The sequence below is a fragment of the Kogia breviceps genome, chromosome 13, assembly GCF_026419965.1.
Source record: "Kogia breviceps isolate mKogBre1 chromosome 13, mKogBre1 haplotype 1, whole genome shotgun sequence".
In the NCBI taxonomy this organism is placed as follows: Eukaryota; Metazoa; Chordata; class Mammalia; order Artiodactyla; family Physeteridae; genus Kogia; species Kogia breviceps.
Genome location: NC_081322.1, coordinates 71953295 through 71974603, shown reverse-complemented (window position 1 = coordinate 71974603; position 21309 = coordinate 71953295). Strand labels below are relative to the sequence as shown.

Below are 21309 nucleotides of genomic sequence, written 5' to 3'. Positions count from 1 at the left end.
CTGTTTTACCTTTAAAATTACAAGTAGAAATTTCTCTAAATATCAAAGGGAAAACTTGCAAAATTTTTATTGATACAGGTAATGCAATATCCACCTGAAATCCTACCACTGTTATACAACCTCACTTCTGCAGTGAACTTTTGGAATATATTAAAACGGAGCACAGAACTATTAGAATACTCAGGGGTGGGTGTCTCTAACAAACCTGGCACGCCTTGTGTCCCAACCATAACAATCACCCTCAGATCTTTAACCGAGTAACATGTTTTCCTCCTTAATGATCATACACCTGGTAACTCATATGCAGTGGTTTACTGTGCAAATGAATTGCCAAACTAAATATGCTAATAGTTCCTTTCTTGAAGTCCCTGAGGGCCTTCTATTCATCATAATGGCATAGCTAATTTAGACAGTGACTTAGCAATGTAGGTATACCTAAACCAAGCTCACATTGCAAATCTCAGAGGCGCCAGACTTCTCGCGGGCAATATATTCTAGTAAGTTTACCGGGGCTGGGCCCATCAAGGTTAAGACTGCCCCACCTCACCGTCAACTCAAATTTTCACAACAGCCTCTTAGAATTAAAGACGGACGACAAACAACAGCCAAAATAGAGAAAGGACTCATCATACCTTGTAGCAACCCGGATAGCACTCGTATCATTCCTGTTAATCATCCACCGGAAATGATACGGGTCCCGCCTAGGCCAGTTCCGCCTAGCTCGGCTCCGCCAAGCGCGGGTTCCGCCTAGCCAAGGTTCCGCCTAGCCCTGGTCAAAAATATCTGGGCTTCCCTGGTGGTACAGTTGTTGAGAGTCCGCCTGCCGATGCAGGAACGCAGGTTCGTGCCCCGGTCCGGGAAGATCCCACATGCCACGGAGCGGCTGGGCCCGTGAGCCATGGCCGCTGAGCCTGCGCGTCTGGAGCACAGGAGAGGCCACAACAGTGAGAGGCCCACGTACGGCAAAAAAAAAAAAAAAAACCTTGGAAAAACAAAAATCCATAAAGCTCCAAAATCTGAAACTTGAATTTATCACGTACTGACAACTATTTATACAGCATTTACATTGCGTTAAGTATTGTCATAATCTAAAGATGATTTAAAGTATACAGGAATATAGTATTTGCAAGCACTAAACCATTTTGTGTAAGACCCTTGCGCATCCCTGGATTTTGGTGTCCACGGGGTCCCGAAGGATTACCCAGTGACAACTGTATGTACTTGTCCAGGACATGAGGATAGTAGCTACTTCCTGCTTCCCTGTAGTACCAAGGCCTTATATTATTTTCTTTTTGGTAGCTCTCGAAGCTAAAATTCTACAGTAGTAAATCAGTGTTCTGCTTCTTTTAGTGGTCCTTTAGATCAAAATAATCAATATTTGTTTACATTCTCCTGGAAAAATCAACAATATACTTGGACTACTATTGCCAAAAGTGTTATTGAAGTACCCTCCTATTCTTCATAAGTTTTCAACCACAACCTCAAGGATCTAAACTTCCTTGTGATTCTATTCTTATCTAGTATGTGGATGACCTTTTGTTGTGTTCTTAAGATGGGGCATATACCCTGAGAAAACCATAATTCAAAAAGAGACATGTACCATAAAGTTCACTGCAGCACTATGTACAATAGCCAGGACATGGAAGCAACCTAAATGTCCAGTGACAGATGAATGGATAAAGAAGATGTGGCACATATATACAATGGAATATTACTCAGCCATTAAAGGAAACAAAATTGAGTTATTTGTAGTGAGGTGGATGGACCTAGAGTCTGCCATACAGAGTGAAGTAAGTAAGAAAGACTTACTTACATAACAAATACGATATGCTAACGCATATATATGGAATCTAAAAAAAGAAAATGGTACTGATGAACCTAGTGGCAGGGCAGGAATAAAGACATAGACATAGAGAATGGACTTGAGGACATGGAGGGGGAGGGGGAAGCTGGGGCGAAGTATATATATATACTTCGACATATATACACTACCAAATGTAAAACAGATAAGCTAGTGGGAAGCAGCAGCATAGCACAGGGAGATCAGCTCCGTGCTTTGCAAAGACCTAGAGGGGTGGGATAGGGAGGGTGGGAGGGAGGTTCAAGAGGGAGGGGATATGGGGCCATATGTATGCATATGGTTGATTCACTTTGTCATACAACAGAAACTAACATTATTATGATGCAATTATATACCAATAAAGGTCTATTTAAAAAAAAAGATGGGGTGAGCTCAAAGACTGATTCTATCTATCTGCTTACTGTTTTAGCTCAGAGAGGGCACGAGGTCTTCAAGAAGTTACAATTTTGTCAAAGTAACACACTAGGTTTCATGTAGATAACAAACATAGAACATGACTTATCCCAAGGAGGTAAATTTCTTTCCCTTATCAGATTTGGCTTTTCAAAACTTTATCAGGCCATTAGTTGAGAGACAAATAAGAGAATTCCTGGATCTGACTAGCACTGCAGTTCCTACTTTTTCACAGTCTCCATGTCACTGTATGACTCCATCAAATCTTCTGTAATCAACCTCTTCGAAAATCTAAGCACAAACACTCCTTTCATGAATTAAAGTTAACTCCAAAAACCTCCCAATCTGGGCCTATCTAATTATCATAAGCTTGTCTAATTGTATATAATATGAGAGATTTGAACAAGCCCTGGGTGTTCTGACTCAACTTCTGTGAATCATTAGAGACCAATATCTTACTACAGTTTCTTTTTTGACCTGGTGGCAAAAGTCTACTCATCTTGTTAAGGGCATGAGCCACAGCAGCCAAACTAGTGAAGGCTCTGTTAACTTTTATTTTATTTTATTTTTTATTGGGGTATTGTTGATTTACAATGCTGTGTTAGCTTCTGCCGTATGACAAAGTGAATCAGCTATATGTATACATATATCCCTTCCCTCTTAGATCTCCCTCTCCCCCCGCCCCCAGTCCCACCCATCTAGGCCATCACAGAGCACTGAGCTGATCTCCCTGTGCTATACAGCAGGTTCCCACTAGCTATCTCTTTTACACGTGGTAGTATATGTATGTCAATCTCAATCTCCCAATTCACCCCACCTCCCCTCCCCCCACGGTGTCCACACGTCCATTCTCTACATCTGCATCTCTATTCCTGCCCTGCAAATAGGTTCAACTGTACCATTTTTCTAGATTCCACATATATGCGCTAATATACAACATTTGTTTTTCTCTTTCTGACTTACTTCACTCTGTATGACAGACTCTAGGTCCATCCACGTCTCTACAAATGACCCAATTTCGTTCTTTTTCATGGCGGAGTAATATTCCATTGTATATATGTACCACATCTTCCTTATCCATTCCTCTGTTGATGGACACTTAGGTTGCTTCCATGTCCTGGCTATTGTACGTAGTGCTGCAACGCACATTGGGGTGCATGTGTCTTTTTGAATTATGGTTTTCTCTGGGTCAGCTTGTTTTTTAGGGTCTCATTTAAACTTGACAGTCCCTCTTGTTGCACATTCTTTGTTACTTATTGAAAATAAAAAGCACCTCTCTGCAAGTAGACTTGCCTTCTAGGAAATCCTATATTTCTCTCTCTCACATATTTCTGTTCATCATTGTAATGCTTTGAATCCTGCTACTCTTCTTCCATCATCTTTAAGAAGGAGGCACTTATGACGTCCAACCTTTGCAAACTATCTAGGCCCTTCAATAGATAGGCTAGAAACTAGTTTAGAAAATCAAGACTTAGTTTTGATTGTTGATACTACATATTTTAACACTGAAACAGGAAAATATCAGGTGGATCAAAATAGAGCTGCCATGTAATACGGTCCTCTAAAAGGAACAGGGGCTATTTTAGAAAAAGGGTGTTGCAATTACATCTCTCTAGACCTCTCTGGTATCTAAAATATTACTGAGATCCAGTATGCAAACAAAGAAATTATGAATTTGAAGACCTTTGCTAATAACCCCATAGCTAATTCTGCAGGCTCTTCAGATGGGTGATTGTATTTATTCTCTTGGTTTAGTTTGGGTACTTGTGGCTCCTGAGGAGTGGAATGCAAACTCTGATTTGTCTGCGTTGAGGAGTTCAGATCTGTGACCCCCGGAGTTCTGCATACTGGGTGTAGCTGCTGTCACATTTAATGACCCAACAAGTGTCTCCAACAAAAAGAACAGGAAAGCCTGACACTTAGGGCAGTTGAAAAACCACCCCAGAAACATGATACTGGATTGTAATAAATTGACGTGCAGTTGTGGCTTGATCATGCTTCCAGATATTAATGGTCTATCCTTCAGCTCAGGCTGAAGAAGCTGAGAACAGAGAGCATATACACTCACTCAACTTTGTCTACAATGTCACGAATGGAGAATTCTATTGTCCTCCCTAACATAGCTTTGGTATTCCTCTGTCTTCATCAGCATTACTTTATTATAACTTCATTGTTCCAGAAACTTCCTGAAAAACCCATGTATATGCACGTCATACTGTTCAGTTCTTTCTTCAACAGATTGTATCAGACAACTCACATTCACAGTGCTCGTTTCCAAAAATTGCTATCTACAACTCCTTTGTTTGTTATCAATAGTATGTGGGAAATGAATTTAATAATCAGTACATGTTGTCTCAAAACACTGAAGAAATAGATTAGAAAATAATTCAAACAGATTGTGACAATCTAGAACATTGTTTTGCTATTTAAAAAAATATGAATAGATCCAGAGGAAAATATGACGGAGTTTTTACCTGTGTGCAAAAGAGCCAGATTGCAAAAGAAAGGGGCTTTTGGAAGAGAGAAAATATATGGTATTTATAACTCCATTTAACATGGCAATCATATTGTTTTGTTTGTTTGTTTTGTTTTTGGCTACGTGGCATGTGGGATCTTAGTTCCCCAACCAGGGATTGAACCGGAGCCCCCTGCAATGGAAGCATGGAGTCTTAATCACTGGACCACCAGGGAAGTCCTGGCAATCATATTATGATTGGATAATGTTTGGGTCAGTTTTAGCTGACACCAGGAATTCCCATTATTTTTATTTTTATTTATTTTTTTTAAGAAGATGTTGGGGGTAGGAGTTTATTTATTTATTTATTTTTGCTGTGTTAGGTCTTCGTTTCTGTGCGAGGGCTTTCTCTAGTTGTGGCAAGCGGGGGCCACTCTTCATCTCGGTGCGCGGGCTTCTCACTGTCGCGGCCTCTCTTGTTGCAGAGCACAGGCTCCAGATGCACAGGCTCACTAGTTATGGCTCACGGGCCTAGTTGCTCCATGGCATGTGGGATCCTCACAGACCAGGGCTCGAACCTGTGTGCCCTGCATTAGCAGGCAGATTCTCAACCACTGCGCCACCAAGGAAGCCCCCCATTATTAAGTGAGCAAAGAAGTAAACAAAAAATGGGATCTCAGGAACAATTTTTGGATACCCCAGCCATTCCTAGATCCTGTGGTTTTTGTAATACATGCCTGGTTTAGTAATGCCTGCTATGCATGGCTTGTTTAGGAAGACATGGATTTTAGAAATAGAAATTACTTTCCTCTGGAAATATAAGTGTTTCCTGAATGGAGAACAGAGGGCAAACTGTCTTGACTGTTACCCATGCTTTAGCATATCTCTTTAATGATAGACATATATTGGCTGTCACACAAGATTACTTCCTGTTTTAAAATCCTGAATTAATACTGATAATTGTTTTACTTTTCACTTGTCACTTTTCTAGACTTCATGGGCTCACCACCTATATATATTTGCAAGATTAAAACCTATGACTAATTCAGCACCTCAAGTGTACATTACAGAATGTTTATAAGTAAGTGGCAAAAGGGTTCTGTTGCTAAATGCTTTAGAAATGAAGAGTGATACAGTTAGGTAGGTTTCTTTACTTCAGGATTTCTCAAAGCTTTTATTATGTTCATGTGCATTGAGAATCTCCAAAGGGCCTTAGAGCATGCAGTGTTTCTCAAAATTATTTAGTCAGGGAATCCTTTTAGTGGCAAAATCCTGCTACATCCATTGCATTTTTAGTGATCATCATGATGACTTATTTGGATTCTGACATCACAAACAAGCACATTGAAACATCATTGGGATATGGTTCTATATGTGGTGGTTAATTCTCACATTATTTTCTTGAGCTGTATCCCTATATTTGGATACACATCCTGTGGGGATCTAGCGCGCACTACAAGTACTTTTTAAAATAAATTTATTTGTTTATTTATTTATTTTTGGCTGCGTTGGGTCTTTGTTACTGCGCTTGGGCTTTTCTCTAGTTGCAGCGAGCGGCAGCTACTCTTCGTTGCGGTGCATGGACTTATTGCTGTGGCTTCTCTTGTTGCAGTGCGTGGGCTCTAGGTGGACGGGCTTCAGTACTTGAGCACATGGGCTCAGTAGTTGTGGCTTGCAGGCTCTAGAGTGCAGGCTCAGTACTTGTGGCCCATGGGCTTAGTTGCTCTGCAGCATGTGGGACCTTCCCGGACCTGGGCTTGAACCCGTGTCTCCTGCATTGGCAGGCAGATTCTTAACCACTGCGCTACCAGGGAAGCCCTACAAGTTCTTATAAGGACCTGCTAATCTTCCTTCCAGCTCCCATTACTATTATCATACCCTCTTGCTTATCATTGGGCTGAACCATTAGATTAGGCACGTAGGGATTTGTTCCCTAACTAACTCTGTTTTCTGCAACTTGAACGATACCTTGCCTTCCACTTGGATGTTTTGTTTCCAGTTCAGTTATAGCCACCAAATTTCAAGTCAAGGCAGAATTTTGATCTCTGGTTAACATCCTCCAGTTAATCACAAGATTCCTCTTTACTTTTTAAATTTTATTATTTCATTAATGACATTTTGGGGATATAGCATCCAGCATGCGTTTTGTTTTGTACTAAGCAGCCTCTTATACTGGACATCATTACCAATATTAACCTGCATGGTCGGCGTGGGAGTGGGGAGAGAACAGGATACATGAGGATTATTTGGGGAAGGGTTGAGCTTTTGAAACTGCCCTCGCAGACATCCCAAGCAGCATAAACAGTTGTCCTCAGTTTGCTAAGGGGTAAACATGGCTCAGGAGATTCATGGAGCGTAATGAACAAGATCATTTTAGATTTTGATAGGCTGACTGGGGTCAGATTTATGCTAGAATGGCTCAATTCTTTCCAACAGTTTTATAATGTCATCTTATTTTACTTTAAATTAAAAGAAAAAAATTGATTCGAAGTAAAAAATTAAAAATCAGTATTTTAATACTTTTGAAAAATGTTTCTTAAGTATTATCAGGAACTAATTGTAATTACATCCCATGGTAGCCTGGGCCCTCTTCTCATTTAATTAAAAATTCAACATTTGTGGTTTCTGGACTGACAAGAGAGCAAGATGTGGGCAAATTGTCAATTAACTTTTCCTAATTACTCACGTACAAAATTCAAAACAGTACCAAAAAAATAAGCTATCTGTAAAAGAATAGCTGAACCCAAGCATACACTGCAAATATTCCCAAATTATGAAAACTATGTCACCAATTGGAATGCCTTCAAAATGCAAGATTAGTGCCAAGCTGGTAAGTTTAAACAAAGTGCAAATAAATTGCGTGTTTCTAGACAAATGCTTGCCAGGGTATAATATCACATGTATCTACTCATTTGGTCAATGTGAAGAACCTCCTGTGTATTGTGTATTCTTCCAGCTAATAATTTAAACAAAACTTCTGAGCAGTTTATAATAATATCCCTTTTATTCCATTTCTCACCTATGCTTTTTTCTTTCTTTCTTCTTTGTTTTTATTTTTTCTAATTTTAGTACCAGTCCTTTTCTATCAGGAGGTCTTCTGCTTCTCCTAGGATTTGGGGCAAAGACATGCTAAGTTTTCCTACTTATGTTTCCTTCTGAAATTGGATTGATAGCCTGGGGAGGAGGGGCTGATCTTCTTGATCTTTGTTTTAAAAGAAGGCCTAGTAAAAAGGCTGCTTCCTTCCCACTCCATTGAGGCAGTGGACATCATGCCCAAGGAAATGAACATTTTAGTATTCTGGCCCATGTCCTCTGCTTTGCCTCCCTCTAAGTTTATAAGGTGAAACCTGATGGCTCCTCTCCTTAGCTACACCCTTTGTCCTGTGACTCTGCAGTTTGTCTCACAAAAGAGGTGGAAACGGGCTTCCCTGGTGGCGCAGTGGTTGAGAGTCCGCCTGCCGATGCAGGGGACGCGGGTTCGTGCCCCGGTCCGGGAGGATCCCACGTGCCGCGGAGCGGCTGGGCCCGTGAGCCATGGCCGCTGAGCCTGCGCGTCTGGGGCCTGTGCTCCGCAACGGGAGAGGCCACAACAGTGACAGGCCCGCGTACCACACAAAAAAAAAAAAAAGAAAGAAAGAAAGAAAAACAGGTGGAATCTACTCCCCATACCTTATAACTTGCTTTCACCAACAGAATTCAGTAGAAGTGATGAGGCACCAGTTCTCAGCAAAGCCCATCTGCACATCCCACACGTCTGTCATTGCACAGAAACACACCCGGTTAGTCAGGTTGCTAGTGGATGAAAGAACCCCGCCTAGTTGCCACAGTCATCCGAGTCTAGCCATCCCACATCACTCCACAGCCGGTCAACTCCAGACATGTGAGCAAGTCCAGCTGGGATCAGAAGAGTCCCGCCCAGATCAGCTGAACCTCACATCCCATGAGCTAAATAAATGATTATGCGGTTTTATGGCTGCTGTGTCACCTTATAGTGGCAATAAATAACTAATACCACAGGTAGTGAATGTAATGTGATTGTGATTGGCTCCTGGCCCCCATCGAAGTCTCACTCTTGTTACTTAATTAACCTCACAAAAACACAAGCTGGTGTCATATGTCAGTGAACTGTGGGAAGCCTACTTCCAGTGTTAGGTGGTGTGGTATTAGTGGTTTCAGCAAATTCTCAACGAGTGAATTAAGAAAGGCCCCTGAAAAAGTTGGTCTACTGAACCAGTTGAATGGTGGCGGTCCAGAGGGGTGGGAGAATATCCAAAAGCAAACTACATTGTTACATTGTTTAAATATATATATATATATATACATTCTCAATGATAGAAGTAACAAGCTGAAGGCTTAGGCTTAGTATAAAAACAAAACTTTTTCACTTGTTCTCAGCTCCATTTTCAACTACCTACTCAAGAGGTTGCTGGAAACCAACAATTGGTTCTTTAGGAATGCTTAATGTGGATATCACTTTGAGGTAGACAGGATGTTTTAAATGTATGTTTATTGAAATGGATTTTCTTTTTTAAAAAATTTTATTTATTTACTTTGGCTGCATTGGGCCTTCGTTGCTGCGCGGCGGGCCTTCTCAAGTTGAGGCCAGAGGGGCCTACTCTTCGTTGCAGTGCACGGGCTTCTCATTGCGGTGGCTTCTTTTGGTGTGCAGCACGGGCTCTAGGCCCGCGGGCTTCAGTAGTCGTGGCGCACAAGCTCAGTAGTTGTGGCTCATGGGCTCTAGAGCACAGGTTCAATAGTTGCGGCGCACGGGCTTAGTTGCTCCGCGGCATGTGGGATCGTCCCGGACCAGGGCTCGAACCCGAGTCCCCTGCATCGGCAGGCGATTCTTAACCACTGCACCACCAGGGAAGCCTGATCGATTTTCTTTAACAAATTATATGTTTGGTTTTTTTTCTGTTTCACAGATAGCTTTTACTTTTAGAATCAAGTAACATGATTCTCAATGCTATTTCCTCTGGGGTAGCTTCTGAAATGTACTAAATCTCCTACCAGAGTGGTAAAATCCAGTGCATATACAAAAAGTGCATTATTTAAGAGCATGAGGCTAAACGTGGATTTGTAAAGGTAACCAACTAAATACCAATAGCACCTAAGCTATTAAAACAAAAGCTCAGACAATCCTCGCGGAGAGTCGCCGCGGTTTCCGGCTTCAGCAGTGCTGGGACGGAAGCAGCGCTCACCCGCCGCTCCGGCCGCCCCAAGGTCCCCGCCGCCGCCTTTCCTCGGCCGCCCGCCATGACGACCGCGTCCCCCTCGCAGGTGCGCCAGCACTACCACCGGGGCTCGGAGGCCGCCATCAGCCGCCAGATCGACCTGGAGCTCTCTGCCTCCTGCGTCCACCTGTCCGCGTCATACTATTTGGACCGCGATGATGTGGCTTTGAAGAACTTTGCCAAATAACTTTCTTCACCAGTCTCGTGAGGAGAGGGAACATGCTGAGAACCCGATGAAGCTGCAGAACCAGCGGGGTGGCCGAATCTTCCTTCAGGATATCAAGAAGCCAGACCGGGATGCCTGGGAGAATGGGCTGAATGCAATGGAATGTGCGCTACGCGTGGAAAAAAAGTGTGAATCCGTCGCTACCGGAACTGCACAAACTGGCCACTGACAAAAATGACCCCTATTTGTGTAACTTCATTGAGACTCGTTACCTGAATGAGCAGGTGAAATCCACTAAAGAATTGGGTGGCCACGTAACCAAGCTGCGCTAGATGGGGGCGCCCGAATCTGGCATGGCAGAGTATCTCTTTGACAAGCACACCCTGGGAAACAGTGATAATGAGAGCTAAGCCTTAGGCTGGCTTCCCGTAGCCACGGGGATGACTTCTCTGCATCAAGGCAGTGCACGCATGTTTGGGTTACTTTTACCTTTTCTATAAGTTGTACCAAAACATCTACAAGTTCTTTCCTTAGTACCATTCCTTCAAATAAAGTAATTTCGTACCGCCCCCCAAAAAATGAAAAACCAAAAATCAAAAGCTCAATAGGTTTCACGTACATGTTTTTAACATCCAACATTATTTATTCCCTATCAATAGCCTTCTATCTGTAAAGGAAATTGAGAATTATATATATAAGAGAGAAGAGAGGAACACAGAGAAAGAGAGAGTGAGACAGAGTAAGGGAGAGAATGTATTAGTGTGTATGAGAGAAACTGCAGGAACACATGTAGATTTATCAGGATATAGGCTCTCTTTATATTTTATTTTCATAAATGTCCATTTGAAGTTCAGAGTCTACCAGTGAACACGGCTGAAGAATATCAAAGTCATCTTGTGTTAAAATTACTTTTATTCAGGATGAAAAATACAGATGTAACCAGATTAGATGATAGTCTATGATTAGTTCTTTACCACATATTTCAAAAGAACTACATACTTATTTCCCCTTGTTACTGCAATATATTTCTTTATATTTATTATTCCTTAGAAGGTTACAATGTAGTGTTTTATGTAGCTTTTCCTTAATAGCAGATAGAGAACAATTACAGGCAGAAAAAAAATTAATTCGTAACTTTTCAAAGTAAGGACAAGGAAGACACCAAATCCACAACTTGTAGTTCAGAGTTCAGGGAATTTCTTTTTCTTTAAATAGGTACTTTTACTGGGTATGATGTGGTCTGATAAAAGCTTTAGATTTTTCAGACTGCAGTAGCATAAAGCTATTTCCAACACGAAGGATGAAGACGGATCTGAGGTAGAAAGGTGGTCATGGCTTTCCTCTTATATAAAACAATTTTCTTCTCAAAATATCTCTGCTGCAAATAGACACCCTTGCCCCCCAACCCACCCAACCTATTCTAAAAGAGTAGGAATTTCTAACTTTAAGCCTCCTTCTGGCCGGATCCCAGTTAAAGAGAACTCAAAGTTAAAATGTCCTGATGTTTTAAAAGCATATATGCTTGAATCAAAACACATTATTTTCACTTTTTTTGGTTTCTCTACATTTGGTAAATCACATAACTTGTTTAAACTGAATCAAATACATGTTAAATCAGAAGCCGAACCAAATACCCAACTGAATGCACTCAAAGGTATAAGCCAGGGTGCCAGCATCTAAGCATTAATTTCATTCTTCTATAGAAGCAGTGATGTAGGCTTTTGATGAACATTGTTCCCAAATGTATCGATCAAATGAAGGGTAATAAAATGGCTATTCATTCACTCAAAAGGTAAAATGGGACATTCATTAAATTTGTGTCTGCTTTCAGAAGGAAAATAACTGGGGGCTTCAAGAGTCATAGAAGGTTGAGTATACATAAACAACTGTAAAACTTTCTTCAAAGGGAACCAAAGACAGCCATGTGTTTTGGTATCACAATTAGCTAAATGTCTGCTGTGTATTGAATGATGAAAATCAAGACCTGGGAACTAGGAAAAGTTGGACCAAGTTTTGTTTCTGAGTCAAAATGAAAATATGCTTAAATGGGCTACCTTTGGTAAAATGATCTTTGAGATTATTATAATCCTGTCATATAGATTGGAACATGAAATAAATAAAGAAATCAAGACCTACTGATACAGAGCAGGGAAACAAAATGCAGGAAAAAAAAATCCAATAGAAATGCCAGTTAGGCCCACAGGATTTTTATTGTGGTTATCCAAGTGATTGCTAAAGAAATAAGTGTACGATGTCAAATAAAGTTAAACAGTATACACAGAGCTGTAGTCTAATCCATCAACATATAATATTTGATTGAAATATATGAACTTATTAATTTGGCCATATCATGGAAACAAATAAAGAAAATCTATTTGGTCATGTGGCTGATGAATTATAAATAACCAAAACATAATGGTAAAAGAGTCAAAGAAACAAATGAAGTTATTGTACAAGGTTAATATGAAGGAATGTAAAAATGTAAAATTGTCTTCTAATTCTTACGCAATTTTTATGGTTATTAAAAAGAAGGTATCATATTAGAAAGCTCCCACCCACTTTCCCAATACTGTATACAGTATACAAATCAGTGACAAGTGTATTACCACTTCCAAATACCACTCTGTTCATTAATTTACAGTTGCATAGAAAGGGAAGAAGAAAACAATAATATATGATTATTATAAAAACAAAATATCCTTTTCTCTTTGGATAGTCAGTGTTTTACTCCTTCAGTAGAACACACAGTCAGCGCTCAACAGCATGATTCAAAGAGCCATGGAGCTTCTGATTACATGGAACTTGAAATTGGCATTTGCTGAAAAGGGCAATACTGTAAGTTAAGAAATGTTGGTTGGCTAGATGAATACTTCACATTGCCTGTGGGAAGGGAAAATAGCACGGTCAGAACAACATTTACAGAAAACATTACAGGTAGCAGAGATCTGTCAACTCTTAAAAAAAAATTAAAGTGCTTTTCTTCAGAACTAGACAAGCCCTATTTTGCTTTGTTCAATGGGGACTCTTTACTCCCATGTGACTTTTGTTCCTGGGATGAGGTCCTATGCTCTCATCCTGAAGTTACTTAGTCTGCTTTTTATCCACTCAGCTGATATAAGGGAAGTCTGGAAGATTTTTATTTTGCCCAGGCTGGAAACCAAGTTAAAATTGAGAAGACTTGTCTTTTTTTTTTGCAGGAAGGTACCAATGTTCAGTGAATTAGGCTGTTGTAAGCACCCTGTCTCTCCCTGAGGGTCTGTGGGAGGTCTCCTGCAGAGGCGGTACCCTTGACAATTCCAACTGGTCTCAGTCCCCAGCTGGGGTCCAGACAACAAGAACTCAAGACAGGAATTACAGTCCAAGGGTGTGCAGTGGTTCCAGTTAAAGGCTCAGGGCCAATGTACATAGGCAAGGGAGGACAGAAATCCAGGCCACACTCAGGGTAGTGGCATCAACCTTTCGAAGAGAAGGTCAAAGAGTCCAGTCCATCATCATTAAAACCCATGTCCTCAAATTCTTCTCTGAATGCATCTTTCACTTGCATGCTCTAATGGATATCTGGATCTCCCCTGAAGACACAGCTTCAACACAGGACTGTTTTTCATCCCTCACACTCCTCAGATATTGGATAGGTCCATACTGTGTTTTCCACAGCACTTTCTCCCTCTCCTCCCTAAAAATAACCAGCTTTGACTCTCTTGTCATCAGACTATACCACCCACTATGCAGTCATCTTCTGGCCCCTTGGTTCACGTCCCCTTACCTCTTGAAGTAAAAATGGCTCACTGTCACTCACTATTTTTAAACGTTCATGATTTCAGTGCTCACGTAGGTGATTCTTCCAAAATTCTGGCCTCTTAGTTCCTTGAGCTCCTCTCCTCTGAGACTCCGTCCTCACCCTTCTCAGCCACTCATTCAAAGTTGCAAATCTGGACCATCACCAATACCCACATCCCCTCCAACATTTCAATTTCAATCATCCCACTGTCTGACAACCCACCTGTACCTTTCCAGCTGACTTCCACTAGGACCCCAACTTCACCCATCCTTTGGTGCTACAACCCATTGATATTTGGTCTCCCATACCTAACGCATCCTTGCTTCTCTTCCTACCAAACTCAGGTGCTTGTTCAATCATTATCATCAACCCTTTGCCTCTTCCCTTGAACTGCTGTACTCTCTTGGCCAAACCACAACTTCAACTTTGGTTAAACGCAATACTTGGCCTACTCTGGTACTGTGCTCATGAACTTGAATGTTGCTGAAGGGCCACACACAGCCCTGCAGACAGGCCTCAGGTTAAATTCATGAGCAAGAAAGTGGTGGCCTTTAATGCCGTCTGGCAGTCACTCTATTTCTCTATCCATGCGCTCTCCTGAGCCCCAAGCAGCTACTACACATCCTCCAGTCTCTCCTCACACCTCCGATGCCTCCTTCCCATCCTCACTCTCTGCTGAAGCCCCTGCTTCTGACTCACTAAGACAACAGAAGCAGTCAGAAGGCTTTTACTCTCTGGGATGAGGTTCTTCCTTCTCACGAGCTCTCACGCCACATCCAGTAATCTACTTCATATTCCTTTTTTGTCTCTCCAGTTACTGAAGATGATCCATCTGTGCTTCTCCTTAAGATCTCAGCCCCTCTTGCCATCAAGGCAGTGACACAATCAGAGGGTTCACTGTTTCAAAAAGATTCATAAACAAGTTCATGAGAGAAAGTGTTCTCCAAAGATGTACTGTGGTCTTGGGACACTTTGTTTCTAGAAGCACCTGATAAAGAAAATACTGAAAGGCACGTGGCTATGGCTGCCAACAGTTCTCAGCAGAATTTTAAATGAAAAATCAAAACCTTTTCCTCTCAAGGTAGCAAAACCACCTTTGTGTACCGCTCCAGTCATTGCTTTCAAGTGATAGCTACCTTAAGTAGATACCTGGGAGAACGATGTCAGGCAAATCTATCCAGGGTAACTTTATATAGTATATGAGGCCTTTAAAAAGCTGTTTGAATACAAAAGGTCAAGCACTTGGCATTTTGGGCATTTGGAAGGACTGGCTTGGGAGGGGTCCCCCTCCCTGGACTGACAAACTGTTGTATTCAATCAACTAACGTGTCAAGCAAGTTTACTTATTTACATGGCGAATAAAGTAGCACTAAAATCGATGGTAGCTAATCACTTATTCTAGGTTATAATCTATAACACCTAAACCAATCAACCCATTAACTCTTACCTGTGGCCTGCTGGGGAGATTTGCTGAAAGAGAAAACAAAAGTAATCAATTGAAGGTGGTACTGTGGTTCCCCCTTTCAGGCATTTAAAAGTGTGGACTGTACCATTCCCAGCTGTTAAGTGGATGTTAATAAGAAAAGAACAGGTTTGGGGATTTTTTTTTTTTTTTTGCCTAGGTGCTTTAACAGGGCTAGTTTCCCTAGTTAGCTTCTCGTATCTCATGTGCTGTAAGATACAAAAATTCCACCAAAATATGCAAAAGATATGCCAGCTCTCTCAAATGAGTACACACTAAAGCATTCAGTGAGTAATTAGTTTTGCAAAAAAAAAAAATCTCAAAATTTCTTGTTGAAATCACGCCATATATTTAGTTTATGTATTAGAACAGAGCAAATTCTGTACATTCTACTGAATAGTACAGATTTTGACCAAGAGGTCACTGGGGAAATGAAGGAGCCCGAATCTTTGGTTTCTGCTACCCTTATCCCAAAGGCTAGGAAGATGCTGGCAATGTGTTTGCATCAAGGAAAGGTTTGGTCTAGTCCTCAGCACTCAGAATTCTAGGAACTTGGGCTAATTGTACCTTCCATGGGCTCAGTTAAGAGCAGCAGAGAACTTAGAATATGGTGTCTAATTTGCCTTTGCATCTGAGCAGCTCAATTCCCTCTTGGTTACAGAGGCCATGGGACAGTGTAGCTGATCCGGTGGGACCTGGGAGGGCAGTCACTAGCAAATCTCTTCTTCAACGCCTCTGCTTTTTCATCTCTCCCTTTTACTGTGACATCTCAAAATTATTGGACTGGTACTCAACCCTGGGGGAGAGAGGGAGCTCCACCCCCCAGTGATGGTAACATCTTTTCTGGGTCAAATAAGAATTGTCCCTAATCAAACAGCATGTTACTCCTTTCATCTCTCATTTTTCTTTGCTGAGGGGAAAAAAAGACATCTGACTATATAGTGGGTGCCTGGTGAGAAAGAAAGTGAGCAAGAAGGGCAACTTTTTTATGATGCCTGGAGGGAAAGTGTGAGGCCCAGCAGTATTGGGGGGGATTAATCAGGTTAAAAAAGCCTAGTCCTACCAGGTATGTAAATTATATCAGGAGAAAAAGAGTGGATCTCCTTACACATTTGGGAACTACACCATCCTGAGGGAAAGCTTAGTTGCATTAGCATGAAGTACACCATAGGCAGAGTTATGCTACTCTTCTAAGTAACAAACATCCAAATCCAAACAGAAATCAAATCCATTTTGCTCCAAATCAACATTTTAACCCTATAGTCTTGTAAATCATACTGAACAAATCATACAAGTATATTTTTTAAAGAAATCAGGAAAACATTGCATTGTAGTAGGTCTTGAGATTTTGATGAACATCAATTAAGCTCAATAAATATAGGCAGAAGGAGACCTTCAAGATGGCAGAGGAATAAGACATGGAGTCACCTTCCTCCCCACAAATACATCAGAAATACATCTACATGAGGAACAACTCCTACAGAACACCTACTGAATGCTGGCAGAAGACCTCAGACATCCCAAAAGGCAAGAAACTCCCCACGTACCTGGGTAGGGCAAAAGAAAAAAGAAAAAACAGAGACAAAGGAATAGGGACGGGACCTGCACCAGTGGGACGGAGCTGTGAAGGAGGAAAGGTTCCCACACACTAGGAAGCACTTTGTGGGTAGAGACTGCGGGTGGCGGAGGGGGGTAGTTTCGGAGCCACAGAGGAGAGTGCAGCCACAGGGGTGCGGAGGGCAAAGTGGAGAGATTCCTGAGCAGAGGAGCAGTGCCGACCAGCACTCACCAGCCCGAGAGGCTCGTCTGCTCACCCGCCGGGGCGGGCGGGGGCTGGGAGCTGAGGCACGGGCTTTGGAGGTCGGATCCCAGGGAGAGGACTGGGGTTGGCGGTGTGAACACAGCCTGAAGGGCATAGTGCGCCACGGCTAGCCAGGAGGGAGTCCAGGAAAAGGTCTGGAGCTGCCGAAGAGGCAAGAGACCATTGTTTCGGGGTGAGCGAGGAGAGGGGACTCCTTCCCAGTGTGCCCACCGAAGGCAGAGCACTGCCAAAGTGAGCTCCAGAGATGGACGCAAGCCGCGGCTATCAGCTCAGAACCCAGAGAAGGGCATGAGACGCTAACGCTGCTGCCGCTGCCACCAAGAAGCCTGTGTGTGAGCACAGGTCACTATGCACACCTGCCCTCCCGGGAGCCTGTGCAGCCCGCCACCTCCAGGGTCCCGTGATCCAGGGACAACTTCCCCAGGAGAATATACGGCACACCTCAGGCTGCTGCAACATCACACCGGCCTCTGTCACTGCAGGCTCGCCCTGCATTCCAATTATGACTATCATACCCCTCCCTCCCCCTGGCCTGAGTATGGAAGAGAGCCCTAATCAGCTGCTGCTTTAACCCTCTCCTGTCTGGGCAGGTAACAGACTCCTGAGGGCGGTCTACACACAGAGGGGGGCCAAAACCAAAGCTGAACCCTAGGAGCTGTGGGAACAAGCAAAGACAGGGAAATTTCTCTGTGCAGCCTCAGGAGCAGCAGATTAAATCCCCACAGTCAACTTGATGTACGCTGCATCTGAAGAGACAACAAATGTTCCCAAAATTGAGGCGGTGGACTTTGGGAGCAACTGTAGACTTGGGGTTGGTTTTCTGTGACTGATATGTTTCTGATTTTATGTTTATCTTAGTTTGGTATTTACTGCTTATTATCATTGGTGGATTTGATTATTGGTTTGGTTGCTCTCTTCCTTATATATATATATATATATATATATATATATTTCCTTTTTCTCTTTTTGTGAGTGTGTATGTCTATGCTTCTTTGTGTGATTTTTCTCTGTATAGGTTTGCTTTTACCATTTGTCCTGGGGTTCTATCTGTTGGTATTTTTGTTTTTGTTTTTGTTTCCGTTTTTGCTTTTCTCTCTTCCTTTTCTTCTGAGCCATGTGGCTGACAGAGTCTTGGTGCTCCAGCCGGGTGTCAGGCTTGAGCCTCCGAGATGGGAGGGCCGAGGCCAGGACACTGGACTACCAGAAACCTCCCAGCCCCACGTAATATCAACTGGCGAGAGCTCTCCCAGAGATCTTTGTCTCAACACTAAGACCCAGCTCCACCCAACGGCCAGCACACTCCAGTGCAGCACGCCCCATGCCAAACGACTAGCAAGACAGTAACACAACCCCACCCATTAGCAGAGAGGCTGCCTAAAGTCATACTAAGTTCACAGACACTCCAAAACACACCACCAGACACGGCCCTGCCCACCAGAAGGACAAGATACAGGCCCACCTACCAGAATACAGGCACCAGTCCCTGCCACCAGGAGGCCTACACAAGCCACTGAACCAACTGCACCCACTGGGGGCAGACACCAAAAATAATGGGAACTACAAACCTGCAGCCTGCAAACAGGAGACCCCAAACACAGTAAGTTAAGCAAAATGAGAAGACAGAGAAATATGCAGCAGATGAAGGATCAAGGTAAAAGAGGAAATAGGCAGTCTACCTGAAAAAGAATCCAGAGTAATAACAGTAAAGATGTTTCAAAGTCTCAGAAATAGAACGGAGAAAATACAAGAAATGTTTAACAAGGACCTAGAAAAACTAAAGAGCAAACAAACAATGATGAACAACACAATAAATGAAATTAAAAATACTCTAGAAGGAATCAATAGCAGAATAACTGAGGCAGGAGAACAGATAAGTGACCTGGAATATAAAATAGTGGAAATGACTACCACAGAGCAGAATAAAGACAAAAGAATGAAAAGAATTGAGGACAGTCTCGGAGACATCTGGGACAACATTAAATGCACCAACATTCGAATTATAGGGGTCCCAGAAGAAGAAGAGAAAGGGAAAGGGTCTGAGAAAATATTTGAAGAGATTATAGTTGAAAACTTCCCTAACATGGGAAAGGAAATAGTTAATCAAGTCCAGGAAGCACAGAGAGTCCAATACAGGAAATATCCAAGTAGAAACATTCCAAGACACATATTAATCAAACTATCAAAAATTAAATCCAAAGAAAAAATATTAAAAGAAGCAAGGGAAAAACAACAAATAACATACAAGGGACTCCCCATAAGGTTAACAGCTGATCTTTCAGCAGAAACTCTGCAAGCCAGAAGGGAGTGACAGGACATATTTAAAGTGATGAAAGGGAAAAACCTACAACCAAGATTACTCTACCCAGCAAGGATCTCATCTAGATTTGACAGAGAAATTAAAACCTTTACAGACAAGCAAGAGGTAAGAGAATTCAGCTCCACCAAACCAGCTTTACAACAAATGCTAAAGGAACTTCTAAAGGAAACACAAGAGAAGGAAAAGACCTACAATAACAAACCCAAAACAATTAAGAAAATGGTAATGGGAACATATATATTGATAATTACCTTAAATATAAATGGATTAAATGCTCCAACCAAAAGACAAAGACTGGCTGAATGGATACAAAAACAAGACCCATACGTATGCTGTCTACAAGAGACCCACATCAGACCGAGGGACACATACGGACTGAAAGTGAGGGGATAGAAAAATATTCCATGCAAATGGAAATCAAAAGAAAGCTGGAGCAGCAATACTCCTATCAGAAAAAATAGACTTTAAAATAAAGACTATTACAAGAGACAAAGAAGGACACTACGTAATGATCAAGGCATCAATTCAAGAAGAAGATATAACAATTGTAAATAGTTATGCACCCAATATAGGAGCACCTCAATACATAAGACAAATGCTAACAGCCATAAAAGGGGAAATCAACAGTAACACAATCATAGTAGGGGGCTTTAACACCCCACTTTCACCAATGCACAGATCATCCAAAAAGAAAATAAATAAGGAAACACAAGCTTTAAAAGACACATTAGATCAGATAGACTTAATTGATATTTATAGAACATTCCATCCAAAAATAACAGAATACACTTTCTTCTCAAGTGCTCATGGAACATTCTCCAGGATAGATCATATCTTGGGTCACAAAATAAGCCTTGGTAAGTTTAAGAAAATTGAAATCATATCAAGTATCTTTTCCAACCACAATGCTATGAGACTAGATACCAATTACAGGGAAAAAAAATGTAAAAAATACAAACACATGGAGGCTAAACAATATGTTACTAAATGACCAAGAGATCACTGAAGATATCAAAGAGGAAATCAAAAAATACCTAGAAACAAATGACAGTGAAAGCATGACGACCCAAAACCTATGGGATGCAGCAAATCAGTTCTAAGAGGGAAGTTTACTGCCATACAATCCTACCTCAAGAAACAAGAAACATCTCAAATAAACAACCTAACCTTGCACCTAAAGCAATTAGAGAAAGAAGAACAAAGGAACCTCCAAGGTTAGCAGAAGGAAAGAACCATAAACATCAGATCAGAAATAAATAAAACCGAAAGAGAAATTAAGGAGGCAATCCCACTTACCATAGTAACAAAAAGAATAAAATACCTAGGAGTAAAGCTTCCTAAGGAGACAAAAGACCTGTATGCAGAAAACTATAAGACACTGATGAAAGAAATTAAAGATGACACAAACAGATGGAGAGATATACCATGTCCTTAGATTGGAAGAATCAACCCTGTGAAAATGACTATACTACCCAAAGCAATCTACAGATTCAATGCAATCCCTATCAAATTACCAAAGGCATTTTTTACAGAACTAGAATGAAAAATTTTACAATTTGTATGGAAATACAAAAGACCCTGAATAGCTAAAGCAATCTTGAGAAAGAAAAACGGAGTTGGAGGAATCAGGCTCCCGGACTTCAGACTATGCTACAAAGCTACAGTAATCAAGACAATATGGTACTGGCACAAAAACAGAAATATAGATCAATGGAACAGGAGAGAAAGCCCAGAGATAAACCCATGCACATATGGTCACCTTATCTTTGACAAAGGAGGCAAGAATATACAATGGAGAAAAGACAGCCTCTTCAATTAGTT

General features: G+C 41.6%; 1 protein-coding gene and 1 pseudogene across 3 annotated transcripts in view; one reads left to right on the top strand and one right to left on the bottom strand.

The window, feature by feature from the left end:
• The first annotated feature begins 9947 nt into the window (after positions 1 to 9947).
• Positions 9948 to 10519, top strand: LOC131767882 (ferritin heavy chain pseudogene; annotated as a pseudogene).
• Positions 10520 to 10916: 397 nt separating this feature from the next.
• Positions 10917 to 21309, bottom strand: part of UTRN (utrophin) — a 506315-nt gene continuing 495922 nt past the window's right edge. For all 3 annotated transcript variants that reach the window (XM_067010961.1, XM_067010960.1, XM_067010962.1), the window contains 2 exons: positions 15335 to 15357; positions 10917 to 12989 (listed from right to left, as the gene is read on the bottom strand). In XM_067010961.1, coding sequence (XP_066867062.1) covers positions 12981 to 12989; positions 15335 to 15357 — 32 coding nt within the window. In that variant the 3' untranslated portion in view covers positions 10917 to 12980. The remainder of the gene's footprint in view (positions 12990 to 15334; positions 15358 to 21309) is intronic.